Raw genomic sequence first — 24924 nt, 5'->3', positions numbered from 1 at the left:
TTATCCCTTCCACATCTTGTGGAGTGTAGTGGGGCAGGAACGGGGCACCTCTGGGATCTGGAAAATCTCTGTAAAATTTTTTGGTTCTCCCTTCATACCAGAGAAGAAGTGTGAATTTTTTTTTCCTTTTTTGGGGTGTTTACAGTACCTTATTGTAAAATTTGGGTTAAATATTGGGTCATTGGCTCTGTGTTATCCGCTGGCCTTCGTGTGTCTTCTGTGTCTTCTGCAAAACTTCCCAAAATTACCATTTAATTTCTTATACCAACTCTTGATATATTGAAATGATGTGGAAGGAATAACTATGTACCACCAGAAATTTGGATAATATCACAGGCCTGGCACAGAAGCATTATTTATATAGTGCTAACTTCCATTGCCTAGACATCCTATTGGAACTCTGTTCCAAAGGCAGAGCAACTAAGAATTTCTTAGCTTATTTTAATAATAATTTCATTCTTCAAAAAATAAGAGTTATCAGTAAAGGGAAACTCTTGTTCTAAAACTTATTTTGTGAATCTGGGAAGGAAATGATTGGAACATTAGGAAGAAGTGACCATTCTCCATCTTAAAATTTATAAGACAGGAGAGGAAACCCAGGCATAGTCTGAAATATACCCTGGTGTTTAGGAAAGCAGATAGGAAAAGATTTAGGAAAAGTATAAATAGGATACTATGGTCTAAATGTTTATGGAGAAAGTCAGCCCGAGTGTTCTGGGAAGCTCTCAAGAATGAAAATTTGAAAACATAAAAAGAAATATTTCTGATGAGAAGTAAAAAAGGAAATTTAAGAGATGGATGTGCCCAATCAACTGATGTACTGGTCAGGCTCCATAATGAGTATCATGATAAGTTCTGCTATCACATTTTAGGAAAGATATTAAGAATCTGGATAGCATTCAGTGGAAGGGCAACTAGGATTATGACATGAAGTCATGTCATGAGGATCTATTTAGAAACTGGGAATGTTGAATCTGAAGAAGGGAGACATAGTGTGGACATGATACCTAGGTGTCTTCATGTATTTGAAAGTCTTCCAAGTAGAGAAGTAATTAAATTTGTTCTGCTTGGCATCAGAGGGCAGAACTAGGATTAATGGATAAAAATGCCAAAAAGGCAAGTTGAGACTTGGTATAAGAAAGTATAAGCCCTAACAATTTGAGCTATCCAAAAATGATGTGGATGGCTTAAGGAGATAGTAGGTTCCTCCTTGTACAAGTTGTTTATGCAAAAGCTGGTTGAATTCTTGTAGGGTATGTTATTGTTGTTTTTATTTTTGGCGAGGCAATCAGGGTTAAGTGACTTGCCCATGGTCGCACAGCTAGTAAGTATTATCTGTCTGAGACTGGATTTGAACTCAGGTCCTTCTGACTCCAGGGCCGGTACTCTATCCACTGCGCCACCTAGCTGACCCCTTTATAAGGTATGTTTTAAGGGGATTCCTAGTCATGTTGGTTGGACTGGAGAACCCTTGATCACTTCCAACTTAGATATTCTGTGATTCAAGAAATAATTGAGTCTGAAAGAGGTTAATAGGTTATGCACCTCTTTAATGTGTACAAATAACTGGACAAAAGCAGCCCTCTGAACAATTAGCTAGAACTTCATTTAAGAATAAACTTATATGTTCTTAAATCTCCCTGTCTCTGCCCTCTATGTAGTTTGTACACTCATTTCAGTGCTTGTGTGTATTTTGTCTCTGAGAGGTTGTGATTAATTATGTGTTTGAGTCCTTGAAGACTCCTGATCTATAGATTCTATAGATTAATAGTGTACAGCTAGGTTACTTAATGCTGGCTGTAATCAAAGAGGAGAACTTATTTTCATAATGATTTTAATTTTCCCTTTTATACTGAACTATCCCTCAACTTGAAATTCTTCATCTATCCTAGCCTTTTGTTGTTTTTTGAAGAAGCAACTCGTATTTTTAAAACTGAAAACTTGCCTGTTTTAAGACATCAGGTACAGGACTTTCCTGTTTTCATTTTTCCTTTCTCCCTTTCCTCACATCCCTCTTCCTTTTTGAAAGGCCCTCAAGATATACTATCCTGTGAGAAGTAATTTTGTTTTATGGTCAGGAACACTAATGTATAGGTTAAAAAGATAGGGGCTCTCTATGACTCTTAAGCATGTCATGTAACTTGTGGTGATCAGTTCTCACGTCTGTTAAATTGTACTAATATTTGCCCAACTTAAAGATACTGTAATGAGTATGTGATACAACACACAGTGAACACTTATGAGAAAAGAAGCTTTATAATTAAAATACGTTTTGTAGTAGTAAATTTAGGTGATTGATATTTGATTTGTATAATTGTTTAGAAGTTCATTTTTTGTATAAACATATTTTCTTAATTATCTGTGAAGTTCTCTTTTTAGTCCTGGCAAGAAATATGTAACATTGCTTAATTCTACTTTTTAAAGCTTTGAAATTTGGAAACCCTTGAGTTGATTCTCTCATGGCAAATATGGATCTTATCCAATTAACACTCACACAGTACTGAAATCTGATTTTTTTTGGTGAGAAAAACATTTTGGTGATTGGCAGGATAAATTTCCTTTGAAAATGTTTATTATTACCTATATACTTTTCATTTATTTAAAAAAAATGGAGGTGAGAGTACATTGGTACTCTCTAAGTACAGGGATGAGAGTAGCCCCTATTTGGGGACTATGGAGCTAGAAAGTAATTAGTATCACGAGAATGTACTATGTACCCCCTTCACAGAAAACAAAAAATGAACAGAATCTCCTTGTATTCCTTGATGTTCCCATTTTTTATAGTTCAAGGTGGCCATACTTAAATATCTGACTTTTTAAAAAAATAATTCTGGTAGGAGAACAAGAACCAGGAAAATAGCTAAGGCAAGAAATGTTTATTTTTATTTGTTTTGCATGTCTGTACCATCAGTGTTGATACATACTTTTTGAGGTGCCTTAGGTATATGACATCGTATTAGATCATCAGTTGTATAACTATGGAACAATGTTCTTCAAAGATCTAAGACATCATTGGAGTATTTGCTTCCACTGAGCATAGTGGTACCTATCTGTGCCTTAATAAATGATCATCATGAATAATTATGGGTTAAAACAAAATTTTACCTGATTGCCAAATTTTTGAGGATCAGCTTCTTGGAGTTTTATCAAGGCTAGTCCCTGGATGTTAGGAAATCTGTTACTAGTTCCATTCTTGTTCTGTTTGGTAGGCTATTCTAGAACTTGACCTCTGTTGATATAGCCTTCAAGTGCCCTGGGCCACACATGTGGCTTTATAGTATAATAGTACAATTTGGTGAATAGCATTTGATAGTAATTTTAATTTAGTTCAATTTTATAGAAGGAATTAAAAAAAAAAACCAACAAACAACTCAACCCTTCACTTAAGGAGAATCATTCCTGCTCATAGGAGACAAATAAGAAGTTGTGTTAGGAAAAATAACCCATTTTTACTTCTTTCTTTCAACAGTATTTAATTTTTTTTTCTAGTGGGATTTAATTTGACTTCTTATATTTGATTTTATCATAAATTTCTTTTTTCAGACCATTCTACTTCAAGTGGTACATCATCGTTCAAGCCCAGCCACTCACTGGTCACAATTCCCACTGCCCATGTGATGCCGTCTCATTCCAGTTCTTCAATTTCCAAACACAGGGAAGCACTGACATCTGATGGGTCAAAATGGAGTACAGGTTTCATACGGACAATGGGAAACCGAAATCGAGAACTGGACTCTTCACTTGACATGAAGGACATACGACCTGTACGAAAATGGTCATCTTTGTCTAAACTCAACCTCCCAGATAACTGTAGTCAAGATGGCAGTGTTCGATCTGAGGAATCCAGGAGTAGTTTAGATAAGTCAGAGAGAGATAGGGCTTTGATAGCACAACTAAGGGCAAATGGTCCCAGCTGCTTACACGATAGTATGGAGATGCTTCAACTAGAAGACAAGGAAATAAATAAAATACGGTCTTCAACTCTGGATTGTAAATATAAGTTTGAGAGCTGTAGCAAAGAAGACTTGGGAATCTCTCCTGCTCATAGGAGACATGCCTTAGACAAGACATACAGTGCCTTACCTGAAAGCAAGTCTTCTATAACAAGTTCAGAGCCTTATGAACAAAAATATCTAATGCTAGGCCAGCAGGCTGTGGGTGGAATTCCTATTCAGCCTTCTGTTAGAACTCAAATGTGGCTTACTGATCAATTACATGCAAATCCTCCTGATTGTAGGCCTATTGATGAAGCTTTCACCTTAGCTCCCTGGCAACAGCACCAACTTGAAGAATTCAGACAAGGGAGTGAGCCTCCTATGCAGGTAAGACTGGAAATCTGGTGTTTGCTTCCCTCAAGTGGATGCTATATGCTATAACAACAGAACTTGTTAAATGTTACTTTTTCTTTTAAACCATAGTTCTTACTTAACCTAGTTATAGTAGTTATTCTTAGCTTTTGACAGATAAAGTTGTTAAATGTATAGGAATTAAATAAAACATTTTTAAGAACATTTGGATAGCAAAATCTTTGTAATTTCCTGAGACGTTAGTTGCAGGCCAAATTGAATTTATTATTCTCTGTCCAAAAAGACAAGACAATATATAATTCATTTTAAAAATAGTTTCTAAAAGTTTTGGTGCTCAGGAGGATATTTTATTGGATCATTGTATTTGAGAAGTGGAAAAAATCTCAGATTATTTTGTCCAGCCCATTGATTTCCCAGATGAGGTCACCTGAAGCCCAAGTGACTTTCACAAAGTTACATAATTGGCTGAGTTTTGGTTTGAACCCAAGTCTGCTGACTCCAGATCCAGTGTTTTTTTCTATTACCCTTCCCCCTCTTTAACCCTCTCTTCCCCTGCTCCCTTTGTCCTCCCAGCCTCCAATTATCAAGTCTTGTGGATTCTACTTTCCATAACAACTTTCAAAACCTCTCCAGGGGCAGCCAGGTGGCACAGTGGATAGAGCACTTGCCCTGGAGGCAGGAGGACCTGAGTTCAAAACCAGCTTCAGACACTTGACACTTAACTCTGGTTGCCTCACCCAGAAAAACCAAAACAAAAAAACCCAAACCTCTCCACGTCTCTCTCCGCTCACAACCGCAACCTGATTTAGATCCTTATCACCTCTGTCCTCAGTTTCTACAATTGCCCCCTATTAGGTTGTCCCTGCTTCCATTTTCTCCTTTCTCCAGTCTGTTTTCAACATAATTCAAAAAATACTATTGCTGAGGCACAGGTCTGACAGATATTGTTCACTTGCTGAAAAATCTTCTTTGGCTCCCTATTTTGATATGATGTTAAAATTACAGACTTGCAGTCTATTATTTAAAACCCTCCATAATTAACTCCAGTCTACTTTTTATGAATTATTCTATGTATTAATCTCTTTTTTTTTTAATTTTAGTGAGGCATTCGGGGTTAAGTGACTTGCCCAAGGTCACACAGCTAGTACGTGTCATTCTATTCCTATACTCTACACAGTGGGGAGAGCACTGGTTATGGAGTCAGAGGACCTGAACTCAAAATCCTACTTCTTTTTTGGGGGGTTAAGTGACTTGCTCAGGGTCACACAGCTAGTAAGTGTCAAGTGTTTGGTCTGAGTTCAGGGCTGGTGCTCTATCCACTACACCACCTAGCTGCCCCTATTAATACCTTTTGCTCACTTTATTGTTTAACCATATAATTTGCTATTCCTTACAATCATCATTCCACCATTGTTATAATGCTTTCTTTGAACTAAAGAAAGATTGACTTGCTATCCAAATATCTCCCATCTCCTCTATCTCTAACCTCTTCCTTCCCTTACCTCCCCACCAAATGTTTTCATTATCACTTCTTAAAATCCCTAGCTTCTTTCAAAGCTCATTTCTGATCTCTTTGCCCTATTCTCCCACCCCTACCTACCCCAAGTCATTTGTGTTCTCTACATCTTCAAAAATAACTTTTCTGAGTATATATTTTAATCTCTCATACGACTATAAGCTTCTTTAGTTATATAGCCAGGAAAACTCACTTATGTGTTGAACCTACTTGTGTATGGTATATAATTATAGAAGCTCAGGCCCTGATGGATTGGCTAGAACAGATCTAAAGCTTGAACTTCAATTGACTTTTACAGAATGAGCACTCAATATTTGTTGTTTAATTGAAATATATCTACTCCTTGCTCTCCACATAAAATATGTTCCTGGAATACTCTGTAAGGCAAGAATTTATTTAGCAGATGAATTGAGATCCACCAGAGTGGGCACTTCCCACCAGGGAACAAAGTGAGGGCTAGGAAGCAATTCCCCTAGATTGCTGTTTGCTCTCTCCAGAATGCTGCACGTTAAGGACCCTGGCTTTTTTGGGGAAGGAGTGTGAATTTCTGTACTTTGTTCTGACTGGGAGAGGGGATACTTCTATGATGGTGAAAAGTAGTTTCCATAGTGAACAAATTCCTTATTGACAATAATAATAAATAAGGATTGTTTGATTAATTTGTTTCCCCATCCTCTAGCATAATGCACATGGTAGTAAATATTTGTTGATTGAACCATAGAACACATTTGGTGCATTTGTTCTGTTGGATTTATTTTTTGACGCTGTCTGAACACCATTTTATGTTCCTATGTGTCTAGAATATAATGGCAGCTAGGTGGCACAGTGGATAAGAGTCCCGGGCCTGGAGTCAGGAAGACTCATCTTTCTGAGTTGAAATCCAGCCACAGACACTTACTGTAGCTGTGTGATCCTGGACAAGTCACTTAAACCTGTTTGTCCCACTTTCCTCCTCTGCAGAATGAGCTAGAGAAGGAAATGGCAAACCATTCCAGTATCTTTGCCAAGAAAACCCCAAATGGGGTCATGAAAAGTCAGACATGACTGAAAAAAAATCACTAAACAATATCAATAGCTAGTACTTATATAGCACCTACTATGTGCCAGTCACTGTACTAAGTGCTTTACGAATATTATCTCGTTTGATCCTCACAACAACCTTTGAATGTAGATACTATTATTACCTCCATTTTAAAGGTGAGGAAACTGAGGAAAATAGGTAGTGCCTTGCCCAGGGTCACACAGCTCTATTTACAATGCTACCTAGCTGCCTCAAAGAAGCATATATTTAGATTTGGTTGAAACACTTGGAGATCATATGGTCCAACCTTCTCATTGTACAGAGAAGGAAGCATTGACATGTAAAATGATTTAACTAAGGTCTTAGATACTAAGTCAGGAGATGAGCTAGTTCCTCTTGACTCTAAACCCAGCACCCTTTCCTCTCTACTATATCAATAGTTCTTTTAATTAATCCTCTGCTGTCAGTAAAGGGTAAAATTTATATTCTCCATTAAGCTGAAGAACATTTAACATTATTTTGACATTAATTTTTTAAAATAAAAATTTCATATAGTTTCAGTTACAGTTTTTGACAAGATCTTTAATTTTTTCTCAGATGTCATTTTAAGCACTGACCTTTTACAATGATTTGGATGCTATTCTGTTTAATCTTACATTCCTCTTGTTGTCTTAAAATATCTGCCTGGTTAAGTAGTTGATTCATGAATAGTTTACTTTTCACCCAACAAGGCAGAGTCAAGCGATCCTGACAACTGTGCATTCCACAAAGTCATTGTTGATACTTTTCTTACAATCAGGACTGTAGATCTAGGGCTTGATAATGAAATGTCCACCTGGACTTTTTGTTTCTAGGGTGTCTAGGAAAAGATTAGGCAATGCTTTGATAAGTACCACTCTTAGCAGCTCCTTAGTACTCCAAAGCAGTTTTATAATAGGCTTGAACATGACTTAGGATAGAGAGAGAGTGGTAGTTAAAAAACAACAAAAAACCTTAAAATTTAAGATTTAACTTGCTTTTTGATTCTAATCGGCCACCCATTAGCAGCAGCATCCTTATCTTGAGATGATCACTTACATTTAACACTGATTAGTGGCCAAGTTAGGCACTCTAGATTTACTAACATTCAACTTTTCTGTTGGAATACAATGAAAAGGTACCTTGTCAAAAATAGATTGATAGAGAGAAATCGGGGATTTGCAGATGACAAAAAAGAAATGTTGACAGTCAGGATTTCCTTTCAAGTTTCAGTTTTGGTTACTTTTAGCAACAACTGTGATTCCAAAGAGGGACCAAGCAGTTGCTGTATTCATAATTAGTTCATTACGTGGATATTTAGAGTATGCATTGGGTGACAACAAACTTAACTTAAGCGCATTACAATTCCCGCTCTTACTGTCCCACACTTACTTCACCTACTGAAAGGAGATTGACTGGTGTTCATTTAATAAGGTATTTTTAACAAAGGCTTTACCAACTATTAGCATATTGTTCTTCCTAGAATCTGTCTTACATGCCAGTTAATCCTGTTCCTTACAACTCCTGCCCCTCTGAGGCGGAGGGACCTTTTTTATTTCCTAGCATTTCCCCCAGTTTTCCCCCAGTTCCCCCCCCCCCATCCATTTTGTCTGTCATATTTCTCTAAGACCAAAGGGTTCCTTTAGGAGCTGAAAAATATAATCATGACTGTAATCTAAGAGTAGAAAAAAATTTTTTGATGCTAAGGCTGCATGCCTACTTGTGTTTTTTTCTCCTAGAATTTTCCTATGCTATAGACAGTAACTACTTTGTTGGGAAGAATAAATGAGTTTTCTTTTTTTAAAGGCAAGGTAGACCTAATTTGAGTGTTGATAGGGGCTCACTGTGAAAATATCTCATCTAGATAATTATTTTATGTTGGCATATTTTATTTCTATATCCACTGAAACTAAGAATGCAAATGGAGACATTTTGTGCATGAATGTATAGATGATTCTTGCAAATAATGCAGATTTTAATTGATTTTCCTATTCCCACTGAAGGTGGAAGATTTCTTTTGTTAGTAATTTTCTCCCTGGTTCATTCCATACCATCCTCTTTATCCTGTTCATTTCAGGTTTTTATACCTTGTTTAACTTATCAAGTATGTATGGGTTTGGCACCTAATTTTTATGCAGGTGAAAGTACAGTATTTTGGTAATGGAAAGGCATACCCTTGGTTTACATTAAGAGTATTTATTTAGTAGCATGTTCAGGTAGAGTTATTAGGGGAAAACATCCTATATTTTATAGAAGTCTGCCCTCTTGTGACCATAGGTTGTAATGTTGACTCTAATTGCTGCTGCTACTATATAGTATTTAAAACAACCTTCCAAAGCCAAATCTGCCTTCAGTATTTTAGATTGTTTTATTGTCATATTAAAATGAGCACTTTACAGAAACAATGTAATTAAATGCAAAAACATTATTTTTTATATAGGTGATTGTGACTTTATTAAACATCATATTTAGCTATCAGATAGTTTTTTAACCAACCACAATATAAATGATAATACAAAATAGTCTTTTAAATTAGTTAATTCTCTAAAAATTTTAATCACACTGTAATGTTAGAATTTTCTCTTCTTGAATCATATTGTATTGTACATCTGTTATCATCATTCTTAATGCAACAGCTTTCTTATTTTTTCGTACGTAGTTTATCATTGAATCACTGTGTATAAGATCTTAAGAGTTTCATTTGAAGGAATTAGTTTCTGTGTAGAAGTAATAATATTCTGTGGTTTTTGACAGTATAGTTTCATTTTATATTCACGAGAGGAAATAAAACAGCTTTTCCTTAGGAGAAACTATAATGAATTCTTCTCAAATATTAAAAAAAATAAACAATATCAGCACAGTGAACAAATCAACTGAAAGGAAAACAACTTAACATTTCAAAACAGCTTGGTTTACAAGATCAGTTTAGCCTGTTCATAACCCTTAATCAGCACTGAACCATTACTTATATTTTCCGAGATGAGTCAAAATAGTTAATGTCTTCATTCTGAGGTCACACAGCTAATGAACAAGTTAGTTGAAAGGAGACTGGAACTGAGATCTTCTGACTCAATGTCCAGTATTTCACTACACCAACAGATGTCACTACATGACTAGTTTCTGGTTCACTGCTTAATGTAAATGTATTTTTCCTGACACTGTTAGTATTTCCTATGCTTACTGTAATCGAAGAATCTCCTATTTCCGTTGGATTTTATGATTCATCAAACAGTTTTCTCACAGGAAAAATATCGTCAAAGCTTTTTGTAGGGGCTCTGGACCTATAATAAGGCTATCATGTATTTTGGATAAGAATTAATTATTTAGCAGTTGACCTATTTTAAAACCACAAAAAATAGCCGGTTCATGAATATGCCTCAAAGGTACAAAAATAAAAAAAAAATTGTTTTGCACTAATAAATATAAAATCCCAGTTTAAAATTTTTAAAAATATTAATGTATAAGGCATAGAATTTAATGACCATTTATCATGGTTTAAAGAAAACTTAGTTTTCTTAAAGATTAAAAAAAATCCTTTTCAAGCAAAAGAACAAATTAAAAAGTACTCTACCATGTCCACCTCTGATCTTAATGTCACTGTAGATGCTGAATTCAGTTGAAGTGTCTTATGTCAAAGAGGAGCTTAATAAACATCTCTTAGTTATGAACTACTAATAATATATCCCACCTTAAGAAGTATATGTGGTGGAATATTAATTTTCTATAGAAATTTAGTATAATAAGTGTATATGGCATAAAATAGCTGTGTTTCATTTTTCAAAATCTGGGATAATTTATACTGATACACATGACATCTTTTTTTTTCCATGTGATGTATATGGTACTCAGAGAACCTATGTCTCAGCTGTTGGCTTTGGCAGAAGTACCTTGAAGTAAAATGTCTTGAGAACATCTCCGGCTAGTCACTTTGTCTAGTGTGTTGACTGACTTGTTACACCTTATCTACCAGAACATAACACCCTAGGAAGAAGAATAGATTCGATTGACCTAAAAATTTGAATTACTCATTTGTATATTCAATACATAGCTGTATTGAATTAATTGGAGCTGCAAGTAATAGAAAACTTTTTTACTATAAGGTAAGTTTCAGACTTTACAGTCTTTCTTTGTTCTTGTATCCTTTCTTTAAATAGGGGTGAAGAGCAGTGTAGAATAAAATCTAGTTTTCTATTTTAACATATTTCATTAAAATTTTTTTATTTTGGTTTGGTAGTTTGTGATTCTAAGCAATAACAAAAATGAAGGCATACCTACAATTTTATGAATACTTTAAGGTTGAAGTGATTATAAGAAACACTCCAGATTTGAATGGTGAAACATTTTTTTGAATTGCTAGTTTTGTAATGGTTTTTAAAGCACTGAAAAATCTAATATCCGAGTATAACAATAAAATGTAAATTACACAGACCCCCAAACAGTGAAATACTTGGTTGAATATAAAGTGGATTTGACTAATAGTGTGAATTAGAAAACAAAGCCTTTTATAAGCAGTGCCTAATAAACAAATAGCATTACATCATGCATAATTAGACTGTTGCTTTTGAAAATAACTTTGTGAAAGAAACATTTTCCAAGTTTGAAGGATCCAGCAGGAAAGTATATCAGCTGATTGTCGTTTACATCCTTTTCATGGATATATTCTTGCGCCCAGAAAATGGTTGCTTCTACAGTTTCAGTTTCTTCTCCTTGTCACATAACAGGTTTTAGATCCACACTGATGAATAGCGGAATTAGAAGTAGTATCAGAACTTCAGAGAAGCATCACAATGATGCATATAAGCAAGAGACATATTAATATGAGACAAAAATTTATAAAGAGTTTCTGGAGATTTTGACGTGCTTGTTGGGGCATTTCAATAGTTGAAGCTCTTCTTATGGCCGAGCGGGTGAGATGCTGGACTTTCTCCATGATACCAGGAAGGCAAAGAGTAGTTGTTTGTAGTTTTCTGTTTGTTCAGATTTTAAAAATATTTATACAGTTGTTGGTCTTTGAATATTTGATCTTCTTTTTGCATATAGAATCTGGACCTAATAAAAGAAGAAGAATGTTGGAAACATGTATAAATGGTCTTTGAAGAAGGCTTCTTCTTCAAGGTTTACTCTTGCCATCTTACTTTAATGTGGATTGATATTTTTATTTACAATACCACTTTACTACTACATAAAACAAAGCCCCAGTATCACAATTGAGTCTGCTGTAGTAAACATTTGGGATGTACTAAAAATTAGTAATGTGTTCTAGATCTCTCAAGTATCTGTAAATCCAGGATGTGAAATACTGGACTGCCTCAGTGTGCAAATGTTTCTATGCTTCACCAGTATAGTACTTTACCATTGAGAATGGTGATTCACTAAGCAATTGGTGCTCTAGCAGCCTTAAGAAAATATCTGTTTCTCCTAAGATAATCAGGGAGCTTTTTTTCTCTTTTTAAAATAAATGTTTGCAATAGAAGTCAATATGGTATATGCTGAAGTGGGCACAAACAAAATGTCTGAATTGGAAAATGTTAATTGGCAAGATAGGCTCTTTTTTTTTTAATGGTCACATATTCCTAGATGCTATTAAACAGTTAAGTTTTAATAAGTTACACAATTTAATACTACAGTTTTACCAGTACAAAAAACATTTTACTAGCATTGTTAGGGAGTTGAATTGTTTTCTGTGATAGGCAGTTTCTGACTTATAAGTTGGTGTCATAAGTACATTATAACTCCAACTATAACATTTCCTCCCATCCTTTTAGGTTCTTCCCCAATTTAAAAACTTGGTGTTTAGGGTAAGGGAAGGTTGAATGGCACCCTCTCCCTCTCCTTCGGAGCTTTTTGGGGCCGGAAAACAGAATGTTTCTAGCATTTTCAATTGGAACTCTGAATGTATCTTCCCATACAATGTTATCTACATAGAAAGTGATAATCAAAGATTATGGATGACACCATTAAAGGAGAGAGCATACATAAAGAAGATTCTGAGATCAGAGCTTTCAGTGACAACTACACTTGGACTGGGTATGCATGTGAGAGGAGGATGAACCAGTGAAGAAAATGAGAATGGGTTAGACAGGAGAATCTGGAGATGAGTAGGGTAAAGATGAGGGAAAAAAAGAAGATATCAAAAAGATGGGGTAAGCTGATCAAAAATCAAGGAGGATAAGAATTGATAAAAAGCCATTGGATCTGCTAATTAAGACATAATTACTAACTTTGGAGAGAGCAGCTATATTAGAAGGGTAAAGACAAACCAACTTTAGAGGAAATTAAGGAGTAAGTGAGCTATGATCGGATGGAAGCAATGTTGACTACATTTTCTAAATTTTTATTAGTGAGGCTGGAGGAGAAAGCTTGAGCCACACGGGTAAGGTCTAGGAAAGGTTTTTTGTTATGTTGATGAGACCCATCATGTTTACAAGTCAGAGGGATGAAAATAGAGATTGAAGATGAGAGAGGATTAATTGATTATGTAGGGGGTTGAAGAAGGATAGTATCAAAGGATGTATCTGGTAGTTACTCCTGCCAAGAAAAGGACCACTTCATCCTCTGAGATTGGAAGAAAGGAGGTGATAGATGAATCCATAGAACGGTTTTTTTTTTAAATTTTTAAAATTTTTATTTGAAGTTTTGAGTTTCAAATTTTTTCCCCACTTTTTCCCATTCCTCGTCCCTGAGACGGTATGCAGTCAGATAATATAGGTTATACGTGTGCAATTACGTAAGAGATTTCCATATTAGTCATTTTGTACAAAAAGACTTGAATAAAAGAAAAAAATGAAAGTGGAAAAATAGCATGCTTCAGTCTGTATTCATTCAGTATCACTTCTTTCTCTGGAGGTAGATAGTATGCTTCATCATGAGTCCTTTGGATTGTCTTAGATCATTCAGCTTCTGAGAACAGCTAAGTCATTCACAGTTCTTGATCAAACAATATTGCTGTTACTGTGTACAACATTTTCCTGGGTCTGTTCACTTCCCAATGCATCAGTTCATGTAAATCTTTACAGATTTTTCTGAAATCATCCTGCTCATCATTTCTTAAAGCACAATAATATCCCGTTACAGTCATATGCCACGGCTTCTTTAGCTATTCCCAAATTGATGGACATCCCTTTGATTTCCAGTTCTTAGCCACCATAAAAAGAGCTACTATAAATATTTTGGTACAAGTAGGTCCTTTTCCCTTTTTGGATGTCTTTGGGATTATAGAGCTAGCAGTGGTATTGCTGGATCAAAGGGTGTGCACAGTTTTATAGCCCTGTGGGCATAGTTCCAAATTGCCCTCCAGAATGGTTGGATCAATTCACAACTCCACCAATAGTGCATTAATATCCCAGTTTTCCCACAACCCCTCCAACATCCAACATTTTCCTTTTCTGTCATATTAGCTGTTCTGATGGGTGGCTATCTGATAGGTGGTACCTCAGAGTTGTCTTAATTTGCATTTCTCTGATCAGTAATGATTTAGAGCATTGGGAGCATGACTTGTATTTTTTATAAATTTGACTCAGTTCATCATAGAAAGGTTTCAAGGTGTAGAAAAAGTGGCTCATGGATGCTTTTGATGTCCTCTGTAGAAGGTAGTCATCTGTTAAGAGAGGAGGTATTAAGAGTTGAGGGCTTGAGGAGAGAAGGTTTAGATGGGTCATTGTGGGAGTCTGATAGACAATCAGTCAAATAAAAGATTACAGATAAAAGATAGAGTGTATCTGGGAAGGCCTGTTTAAGCTTTGATAAGAGTAACATTTGTAGGGTATCCAGTCAGTACAGTTTTGTGTCTTTGCAGTTTTCAGTAGCTGGGGAGTATGAATGGGGTAGCGAACCAGGTCTGTGTATTAAAAGAGCAGGAACGATGCAATTGAATTGATAAAAGGGAAGATGTTCATTCCTAGATAACAGTTCTTGTTTGAAATGGTTGACCTGAGTCGAGGGAAGTGAAATCAGAACAGAGGTGGTGGACTAGAAGAACAGGATGGGAAAGTAAAAACTGTCATGAGTGGCAAAAGCAAGTTCAGGAAGAGTTGAGGTGGAGGGATGACAGAATTGTGATTAAATAAGAAAATCTTACAGTTCAGAATCAAAGAAGTGAAGTGGTTTGGGGTGATCATGCGCTCTGTGTGACCACCTCTTTGGCTATCCTAGATAGCAGTAGCTAGATCGCAGAGTGGGTCTCAGGTCAGAAAAGCCCTGAGTTCAAATTCAGTCTCAGACATTTCCCTGTTGTATGATTCTAGACAGGTCATTTAACCTCTTGTATGCCAAATTGGTATAATAAAGTACTTCTGAGGGTTGTTGTGAGGGTAAAATGAGACAATATTTATAAAAATACTTTGCAAACCAATAAATCGCTGTATGAATACTAGCGATGATGACGATAATCATGATGATGAAGGTAGAGGTCATGGGAGTTTGAAGAGCTTGGTGACTCAATAGGTCAAGGTGTTAGTAGCGTGATCTACTTGAAATTGAACTCACCAATGATTATTTATGTCAATGGTTGGACAGAGAAAAACGTGATGGTAAAGGCAGGGTGAGGTTTATAGAATCATAGACCTGGAGTTAGAAGAGACTTCAGAGGCCATTTAGACCAACTTCTTATTTTACAAATGAAAAAAATGAGGCCCTGGAAGCTTGCATGACTCGCCCAGGTCACACAGTATAGATGTGATGTCAGAAGTAGAATTTTGGAGAAGGGATAGCTAGGTGGCGCAGTGGATAGAGCACTGGCCCTGAAGTCAGGAGGACCTGAGTTCAAATGTGGCCTCAGACCAAACACTTGACACTTACTAGCTGTGTTACCCTGAGCAAGTCACTTAACCCCCCCAAAAAGAAGTAGGATTTTGAATGCAGGTCCTCTGACTCCATAACCAGTGCTCTATTCTATAGGAATAGAATGAGCAGCATTGTATAAAATAATAAGTGGTGAATTTACTGGGGAATTAGGTTCTCATTTTTTGTCAGGACATAATTAGGTAATGGCAGTTTGGTGGTGTAGTGGATAGAGCAGAGCAACAGCCCTGAAGTCAGGAAGGCCAATCTTCTTGAATTCATTTCTGGTGTCAGACACTTAATAGCTATGTGACCATGGGCAAGTCACTCAAACTTGTTTGCCTCAGTTCCTCATCTATAAAGAATGAACTAGAGGCAGCTAGGTGGCACAGTGGATAAAGCTCCGACCTTGGAGTCAGGAGGAGCTGAGTTCAAATGTGGCCTCAGACACTTGACACTTACCAACTGTGTGACCCTGGGCAAGTCAGTTAACCCCAATTGCCTCACCAAAAAAAAAAAAAAGGGAATGAGCTAAAGATGGAAATGGCAAACCAGTCTTTGCCAAGAAAACCCCAAATGGGGTCGTGGAGAGTCAGGCATGACTGAAACGACTGAATGGCAACAACAAAACTTGCACCAGACATAAATAAGTTAGAAACTATAGAGCAAGATGATATGGAACAAGAAATTAGCAGCTTTAAAGAAAGCAAGTGTTAAAAACTTTTGTTTTTGCATAGAATTGAATAGAGAATTTTTTTTTTTTAAAATAGAACTAAAGACTAGAGTTGTGATTTCTTTGGTATAGGGAGAGCTCTTTGAGGAACTTACCTTACTAATTTAAGTTGGCACCTTTTCTGCAATCTGTAGTCTTAGTGAGATATCTTAGAACCCTGATAAGGTATGTAACTTGCCTAGGGTCACACAGTGAGTATGAGTTAGAGGAGGGACTTGAACTCATATCTTTCTGGATATCTACTATGCTGCTTCTCAATATACTCGAAGTCTTTTAAGAAAGTATAATTGATCAGTTATTATATTAATATTAATAATGTGTTTTAAAGTAATAGAATTTTAGAGCTAATGAGAATGTGCCTTAAAAGTTTGACCTCATTAATTGTCCAGGTTCATTGAGAAAGGAGGAGGTTTGGCCCTAGAAGCAGCAGATTGGCATTAAGGGAGCTAAAGGCAAGATGGGTCTTCCCTATGATCCTTTTGTCTCATGTTCCTATTTCTGAAATAATTTTAAAATATATTTTATAAATATGGCTAGGTTAAAAAATATGTGACTTAAATATTGAACTATTGGTTAGTATATAACCAATTAACTGAAACCTATATGGCGAATTCCAGATTGTGATCAGTGACAACTGCAATAGGTTACTGAGAACATAGTAGTAACCACATATTGCTACTGAAATTCAGATTTTTATCCACAAAGGTAGGTCACTCTCTCTCTCTCTCTCTCTCTCTCTCTCACTTCTGAGATTAACTGACCTCTGTTGTTGAAAGTTCTTTTTGACCTACATTACATTATAGGTAAATTTTTGCCATGGTTGATAGGTTGGTGTTTGTCTTTCTTTTCACAAACAGCCATACTGGCTGTAAGTTGCATAGCTTTTCATTATCTCCCACAGTTGAGCCTGTTAGTAGCCATAAGTGATGTTTGACAGAGCCTAGCAGAGGAGATAAAAACTCATGTTTTGCGTGCTGTTTAAAAATTAAACTCTTGAGATAATCAGTTATGGGACTATATTTTGGATTCTGACCTTGTCATCTCATATAACACTCTATTTTTTGAATGTGGATTTGTATTATTTAGGTATATAAAAAAAAAAGAAGGGTATTTGTGATCTCAGCATTTAGAATCTGAACACTCTTATTGTGGAATAATCTTTTGAAATCCAAATAGTAGGTAGCAATTTTATATGAAAAAAGTACTCCTTGTTTATTCTAGGAGTACATAATTTTCTCAAGGCAATACAATTAATCACCACTTTCTGATATGGATTTTCTAAGCCTGTTGGTTAACTTTATTTCTTTTGCTGGTTGTTCTCTAACCATTTTGTTTAATAGAAAGTATAAATGGGAAGGAAGAGGAAATGATTTTAAAACCAAAAACATACTACTTTCTGTAGACTTCAGTTTGAAAATACAGATTAAACCCTCGCTTCACAGAACTTATTTTAAATATTTATTGTGCCTACTATCTGCCAGCTCCTCAAGGAGGTTATATTTTAATACAACTGTGCTTGCAAACTCTTTTGCTTATGGTTTGGTATTCTTTGGAGAAAGAATTGAGGCACATTGAATGTTTCAGTTGGTAACTAAGAAGGATTCCTTGGTATTCAGTCTTCTCATCCATTTCCCAGGCTTCCACCTCTACTATCCCACTCTAGTCCCTCTTTTTTTCTTTAATTCTGCAGGATTTTCCGAGGAAAGCAGGCAGTTTTGCATCTTACGGAATAGAAGTATTATGCTCTTTGCCATACCAAGCTTGGAAGAATAAGCAGCAAACTACATCTGAGGGTAGGAGCTTGGGAAATGTGGATGGCAGAAGTGATTGGGTATGGCAAGAAATTTTTCAAGAAACCTGAGGAAACTTACAGCATACTAATTGCACTAAAGTGCAATATCCTTAGAAGGATAAAACACATGAGAAGTGGTTTGCAGGGAAGGGTGTTTTGGTCTAGGCAGTCGTGTAGATTATGAATGAAAACTATAGGGCAGTAGATTATCATGGCAGTTGTAGTACTGATTTCATTATTCTAAGAGAAAGAGGTAGAGATGAGGTGTAGGCTATGTGTACTGGGTAGATCTTGGTCTTTTTGTGGATAGTTGGACAGGATATAAGGAATAGTCTTGGACCTGTTAGATGATGTGTGGTTGGGTGAGTTTTCACTCGCTGATTCCAGCAGTCAGGATAGCTCAATCCCACCAAAGTACCAAAATTGAGGGCAGGAGGAGTATTATCAACAAATTTACTTGAAAAGAGAATTCTATTTGCTCGCATTATGAAATGACAGCATTCTCCATGTCTCAGGAGTTGAAAAGACCCTCATAGTTCATCTACTTGGATTCATGCATTGATAAGAATCCCCTACTTAAGTTACTCAGTAGTTGGCTGTTCAGCCTCTCTGCTTTTGAATGTTGCTGTCAGGACCCATGAGTATTCTTGGAAAAAATACTAATAGATTATAGATGAAAATTTTTTGTTTGGAAGGATGGTGATAAGTTCTGCAGCACATTGTGCATTGGAGTTATACCAGTTGTATTATTTCTGCTCTACTTTGTAGTCCTTTTTAGAATTTCGCTTTTCCTTTTTAGCGCTTAGAATTTGCAGAATTTCCTGGCCATTTACCATTCTCTATACGTATCCCAAATTAAACAGAATTTCTTGTCAAAGGATCCCCTGACTGAACAGCTATAATTTCTGAAACTTCCTTTTCAGTTCTGCCTGGATTTTTCTGTTGTTAACAAATCTGGGCTTGCAGATTGTATTTTGCTACTATGCCTATTTTACAAATTGAGTCAATTTAGAGAAAGGGATATGGATAATAGTTTTTGGATAATTTTGGGATAAAATAATCTGTTTGATTACTAACAACTTTATAGAATTGATTATCCTTGCACTGCTTTTGGGCAAATTGATATTAAGGGAATTCACCATAAGAGTCATCTACAGTCTATCATATCATTACTCTTGTCGTATCCAGAAGGCAGTTTTGGCTGATTCACTTGATTTTCAATCTTTTTGAATGTGAGACTACTGAAGACTTAATTAAGGCTGCCATGGAGGAGCAGCATTTTAGAGATTTACGAATCTAAACCATATCTTCAAGAAGTTCTTTTGTAATTTCTGTAATATTACCTATTTGGTGATAATCAGACCTTAACACATGGCCTTACGCTGCCTCTAGAGATGAGCAAGGTTTACCATCTGTCCTGCCTTAAAGCCCTGCAAACTGCCTCACCAGCATCTTAAATTCCTCAGTAAACTAAGGACCTCTGGGCCTTGCCACCAGCCCCTCTTTAAAAGCTTACTTGTCTTTTGTGTTGTCTCCTCTATTAGAGTGTGAGCTCATAGATGGCAGGGAGAGACTCTGGAGCTTTTCTTTCTGTATCCTGATCTCTTAGCACAATGTTTAATTTTTTTTCATTCATTCATTTATTTGGAATGAAATCTTTTGAAGCATAAAGTTTTACCCTCAATTGAATTGGCCCTTTAAAGGAGCTGACTCCTCTAGACTTTAAAACTGTAGCTAGCTAATCTATTAGTTAGGAAAGCAACACTTAACACACATTTCCCTTCCATTTGTTGATCTTTTATTGCTTCATATTTTCTGTTGACCTTGCTGTATGTGTTTTTGTCCTAGTAGCTATTGAAAACAGATGGAAAAAAGGTATGCCATTGTAGTTACCCTCAGTCTTAATTGAACTTTAATTGCTCCTTTTCATATGAATAAATTCTAAATATCTTTTCTAACTTAAGGGAAGCAGAACTCACCTTGTGTGAGCTTTAAGATCTCTCTTTCTCTCCCATTCTCCATCCCCCTCTCTGTTCCCCTTGCCCTCTCTCTGTCTCTCTTTCCATTAGGCCTTCCCCCTTGTCCTCTTTCCTTCTCCTTTCCTAAATGTGGAGATAAAGAAGAGGGATTCCTTACTTTTTTTTTTTTAACTGTTGAAGTTTGGATGGTAGCATACATGACCACTAGAGGCCCTCAGACTGCTGCATAAATTTTCTTTTTGTCTCGTCTTAATTTTTAATATTTGAATTAATTATTATTATTTTTTTGTACTGCAAACAAATAATAGTTGAAAAAGAAGAGAGGAGGGTATTAGTGTTGCTTTTCTGTCCATGGCCAAAAAGGCCATGTATATGGCCTGGGGATTTAGCTATGATACTGTAGCTAATTGAATATACTTTCCCTTCAAGAACACATCTGCTTCGTGGCACTTCTGATCACCTCTGGTCAAACATGTGTCTGATTGATATTTCAGGAAAAATTGATTAATTCAGTACAATAAGAGTTGTAGAGAAATTGCACAGAGAATTCTCATGTCACCAGATCTCACAGTGAAATCAAGGGTGACTGGGAAAAAGGTAGCTTGAAGAGGGTTAAGAAAGAGGTTACTCAAATTTTTTAACTTGTCAATGCATGAAGGACCAAAAAAGTCTAGCAGCCAACACCACTGCACTCTCCAATACCACCTCTCCCCCCTACCCCTCTCAAACTTAGCCTTTTGAATCCTGAGAAATGAGCAATGAGTACCTATTTAAGATTAGCTAGCCAGTTTACAAGAACATATTAAGGATTTACTGTGTGGGAGGCACTGTGCTAGGTAGGAACTGATGATACAAAAAAAGGTAAAAACTCTGCCTTTGCCCTCATGGAATTTACATTCTGATGAGGTGACATGTAAATAACGGTACACACAATATCTATACAAAGTATATGAAAGGTATTGTTCTCAGAGAGGAAGGTACTTGTGTCTGGAAGGGACCTCCAGCAGATGATAGGATCTGAGCTGAGTCTAAGGGAGCTAGGGAAGCTCAGAGTTGGAGTTGAGGCAATAGAGTATTACATTCATGAGGGATCATATGCACGTTTATATTTGTTCATTGAAAAAATGCAGCTTTCAAAGTAACATCTTCAGGGGAGTAGGTGATCTCAGGAAAGCAATGTGATTCAGGAAAGCAATCACATTGCTGTATCCTATGGTGCTAGACATTGAACATTTTGTCCATTAAGAAAATAATACTCTGTATAAATTTAAGTTTCAAATTTAAAATTTAATAAATTGAAATTTAAGTCATTTGAAATGAATTTTAATTAATTAGTGAAATTGTACAAATTGAAAACCCTGATTTCTCTTCAGAGCTTCGGCTGATGTCAGTATCTTAGAAGATTTAATTCCTTCTGTTTAACGGTTTTATTACTTTTGTTTTTACAAAGTCCTGCATCAGTACATGCCAAATTTAAAAATGTTATTTATGTATTTACATCAAGAATTAGCAAATGACCTTTAGTTTCTCCCTTTAAAGTAGCAACAGTGAGATTTAAAAGTAATTAATATCAGTAAACATGTCATAATTTTCTGAAACTTAATAGGCTCCGTGCACACTTTAATGGGAAGGGGTAAAGAACAAAATGAGGTGATCTGTAGTAGTGGTGGTGGCATGGATCTTTGATAATCCACCTGGCAAGGGAATAAAAGTAACAAAATAGCCAGCAATTATATAGTGCTTTAAGATTTGTAAAGCACTTTACAAATCTTATTTTATTTTCACAACAACCCTGGAAGGTATGTGCTATTAATATCCTCTTTTTATAGATGAGGGAACTGATGCAGACGGAGGGTGACATTCCATGGTCACACAGCTAGTGTTTATCAGAGGAAGGACAGGAATTCCAGGAGTTCTTCTGACTTACAGATGGGCCTTTACCCATGTTGTCATGCTCCCTTGCAGTTTGTCCTACTAAAGGGACGTGATTTGACTCAAAATATAATGAAGCCTATTCTGTGATAAACTAGTTTTATAATAGAATTTTATTATATTTTTCAGCCCCATAGGTGATACTCTGTTTATATTGTGCTGTGAAGTGCCAATGTAGGGAAAGAATTTGAATACTCACTATGTGTCTGATGATGGAGATATCATTGTCAAATCATTTCAGTAAGTGCTTAGCAAGAGGAAATTGATGTGAGAAACCTACATTGCTTAAATTGGAACCCTTTCCAAAATGCAGGGCCCTCTATGGCATTAGTGAAATTAAACTCTCTTCCCTAGCTCTTAGCAGTGTGCTTTGCATATAAGTGCTTAATGTTTGTGGGACTGAATTAATTGAACTCAGCTGAATCAAGGCATAATGATGAACTGCTGTGTTTGGGAACTTTAATTTTTTTGGGATCTCTCAGCATCTCCTTTCTAGGCCTTTTTTGTTTCCTCTCTCTTTAAGGTACATCTACTGGGTTTCTTATTCAGGTAACCCCTGCATTCTCCTGTCATCCTCCAGTTGAAACCTAATATAAAAATCATTATGTAAATAAGTGACACATTAGATCATCAATTTAGAGCTCGAAGGGGTCTCCCAACTCTTTCATTTTGGAGATGAGGAAACTGAGCCTTGGAAGTTAAGTGGCTTGCTAGTGTACATAAGTAAGTAACAGAGTAATCATTTCAACCCCAGTCCTTTGACTCCAAAGTTCATATTCATTCTTAAAGATTATCTGGTCCATAGTTAATGCTTCCTAAAATTTTCTTAATTGCACAGGCAGCTCTACAAACTAAGGTAAAATATAAAAGGGGGAAAATGGCACATTAGAGATGGAAAGGGACTTTTGGTTGGAATTTGTGCTCTTTTTCTAAATCGGGGGTTATTAACCTGGGGCCTCTGAACCTGATTTTTAATATTTTGATAAATTTGTTTCAAAGTAACTGTCTCCTTTATAGTCCTTTGTATTTAATTTTTGCACATTTAAGAACATTATTCTGAGGAATCCATAGGCCTCTACAGATTGTTAATGGGTTCTGTGACACAAAAGAGATTAAAAATACCTGTTCTAGTGAAGACAAGGTCACCCCCCCCCCCAAAAAAAAAATCAGTAATGCTTGAAGCTTCAAATAAAATCCTAGGGCATGTAGGTAAAATTATGTCTTAGAACCATATTTTACTCCAAGTGAAAACAAGAACATAGAAGGGAAAAAACAAAATTTTCATTCTAACAGAAAGCACTCTACATTATTAAAGGCAAGTGGTTGTTATGTAATTAGTAAAGACTGTTTTGCCCTATGTTTGATAAATATTTTGAGGATCACCAAGTAGCTCTTAATGCTTGGTATTCAGTTTAGCTTAGATCATGATTTTAAACATGATGTTAGGTCATGTAGAAGTGCTTCTTTTTAAAAAAAAAATTTTCTTTTGAGAAGAAAAAAAAACAAGCCTTGTTTTCAAAAGTTTATGGCTTATACACTGTTCAGTTTGTTAATTTCAGTATAGAGTTGTAACTATCACTGAAACAACCAAATAAATCTTGTCTGTTTTACAGTCACATGAATGTTTGCAGTTTTATAAGATCCAAGTAAAAATCATCCTGGTGCTACCTCTTAACTTAATTTTTTCAGTTAAAAATAATCAATAGGAGGTAGGAAGGAGGAGGCATATAATAGCAGTGTTATGAAAGATGCTAAAATGAATATAAATTCACATTTGATATTTAAAAAATGAATTTCTGTTAAAGGTATGTTAATTAGTCCTGCAGACTTTTTGACCTTGAAGTGTGTGTGTGTGTGTGTGTGTGTGTGTGTGTGTGTGTATTTAAAGGAGTTACCCCTCTCAAAGATGGAAAAAATACTTTTCTGAGATGTATGCATTAATGTGTTCCAGGGAAAGTGTTTTTACTTAGAAGTAAACTTTTTAATTAGATTTTTACATGATGTTGACTGGCTCGGAACTAAAATGATTAAAGTGCACAAATCATTCGAAAACATCATTGTGGTTTGTTTCAACATATATAAAAAAGACTAAAATCTAAGTAGTGAATTAAAGAGTTACCAAAGATAGTTTTTTAAAAAAAAGTCTCTTACCTTGGCTGCTCAGATAATTACGAACATATAGACAGTGTGTTCTTAGTTGTCTGGAGTCCTGGTGTTTTGCTGGTAACTTTTTTTGAGTGTCACCACGTTTGTGGAAACAGTTGAAGTCAGTGGAGAAAGAAAAAACTCAGAAGTTTCAGGGGGAGGACCCATGATGTCATATAGTAATTGGGAAGTTGTGATTGGTTATCATATACCCCAACACTGAGATTATCCAACCAAACTCACTGGAACTGTGATTAATATTATTTTAGAAATGTAAAGGTCATCAGCATTTGATATTTATTTACTGAAAAAAAGCAAGTGGTCAACTGTAAGGCTGGTTCTTGGATAAAAGAGAGTGCCTTATTTGCTCTTGATATTTTGTTTTGTTTTTGTTCAGAAAGCTTTTAAAGGATTCCCCCCATCCCCCTTAGGCTTAGAGATATTTTTGTATATTGTAAAGTTGATATACCCTTAGCAGATGTTCACATGCACGTGTGCACACACAAATGCACACATATACATTTAGTAGTAATCATTAATGCTTTTTTAAAAGCTTTTGTAAAAGGACATTTGTTTGAAAGTTAATCAAGAACAAAAACACAAGCCATTGCTTATAACACCCCTGTTCTACCTTGGTATCTGGGGAGAGTAGTCACAGATTTAGCATGTTTCTGTATAGCATTGGTTTCACCAAGAAGTTCAC

The 24924-nt window shown here is 35.9% G+C and overlaps 2 protein-coding genes across 3 annotated transcripts in view; one reads left to right on the top strand and one right to left on the bottom strand.

Moving 5' to 3' along the window:
• CEP85L (centrosomal protein 85 like) overlaps positions 1-24924 on the top strand; it is a 160463-nt gene that overhangs the window by 67347 nt on the left and 68192 nt on the right. For both annotated transcript variants that reach the window (XM_027848564.1, XM_027848565.1), the window contains one exon: positions 3544-4322. In XM_027848564.1, the coding sequence (XP_027704365.1) occupies positions 3544-4322 (779 nt within the window). The remainder of the gene's footprint in view (positions 1-3543; positions 4323-24924) is intronic.
• PLN (phospholamban) lies at positions 10818-24337 on the bottom strand. The gene is made up of 2 exons (XM_027848566.1): positions 24228-24337; positions 10818-11911 (listed from the first exon to the last, which is right to left on the bottom strand). Exon 2 carries the CDS (start codon positions 11790-11792, stop codon positions 11634-11636), a length of 159 nt encoding a protein of 52 aa, XP_027704367.1. The 5' UTR covers positions 11793-11911; positions 24228-24337; the 3' UTR covers positions 10818-11633.

Source organism: Vombatus ursinus, unplaced genomic scaffold, assembly GCF_900497805.2.
Source record: "Vombatus ursinus unplaced genomic scaffold, bare-nosed wombat genome assembly UNPS02006779.1, whole genome shotgun sequence".
NCBI classification, from domain to species: Eukaryota; Metazoa; Chordata; class Mammalia; order Diprotodontia; family Vombatidae; genus Vombatus; species Vombatus ursinus.
The sequence above is the reverse complement of the archived record's forward strand: the minus strand, read 5'-3'. Positions and strand labels throughout refer to the sequence as shown.

Coding starts and splice junctions, on each gene's coding strand:
- PLN (XM_027848566.1), bottom strand. CDS start 11,792: ATGGAGAAAGTCCAGCATCTCACCCGCTCGGCCATAAGAAGAGCTTCA.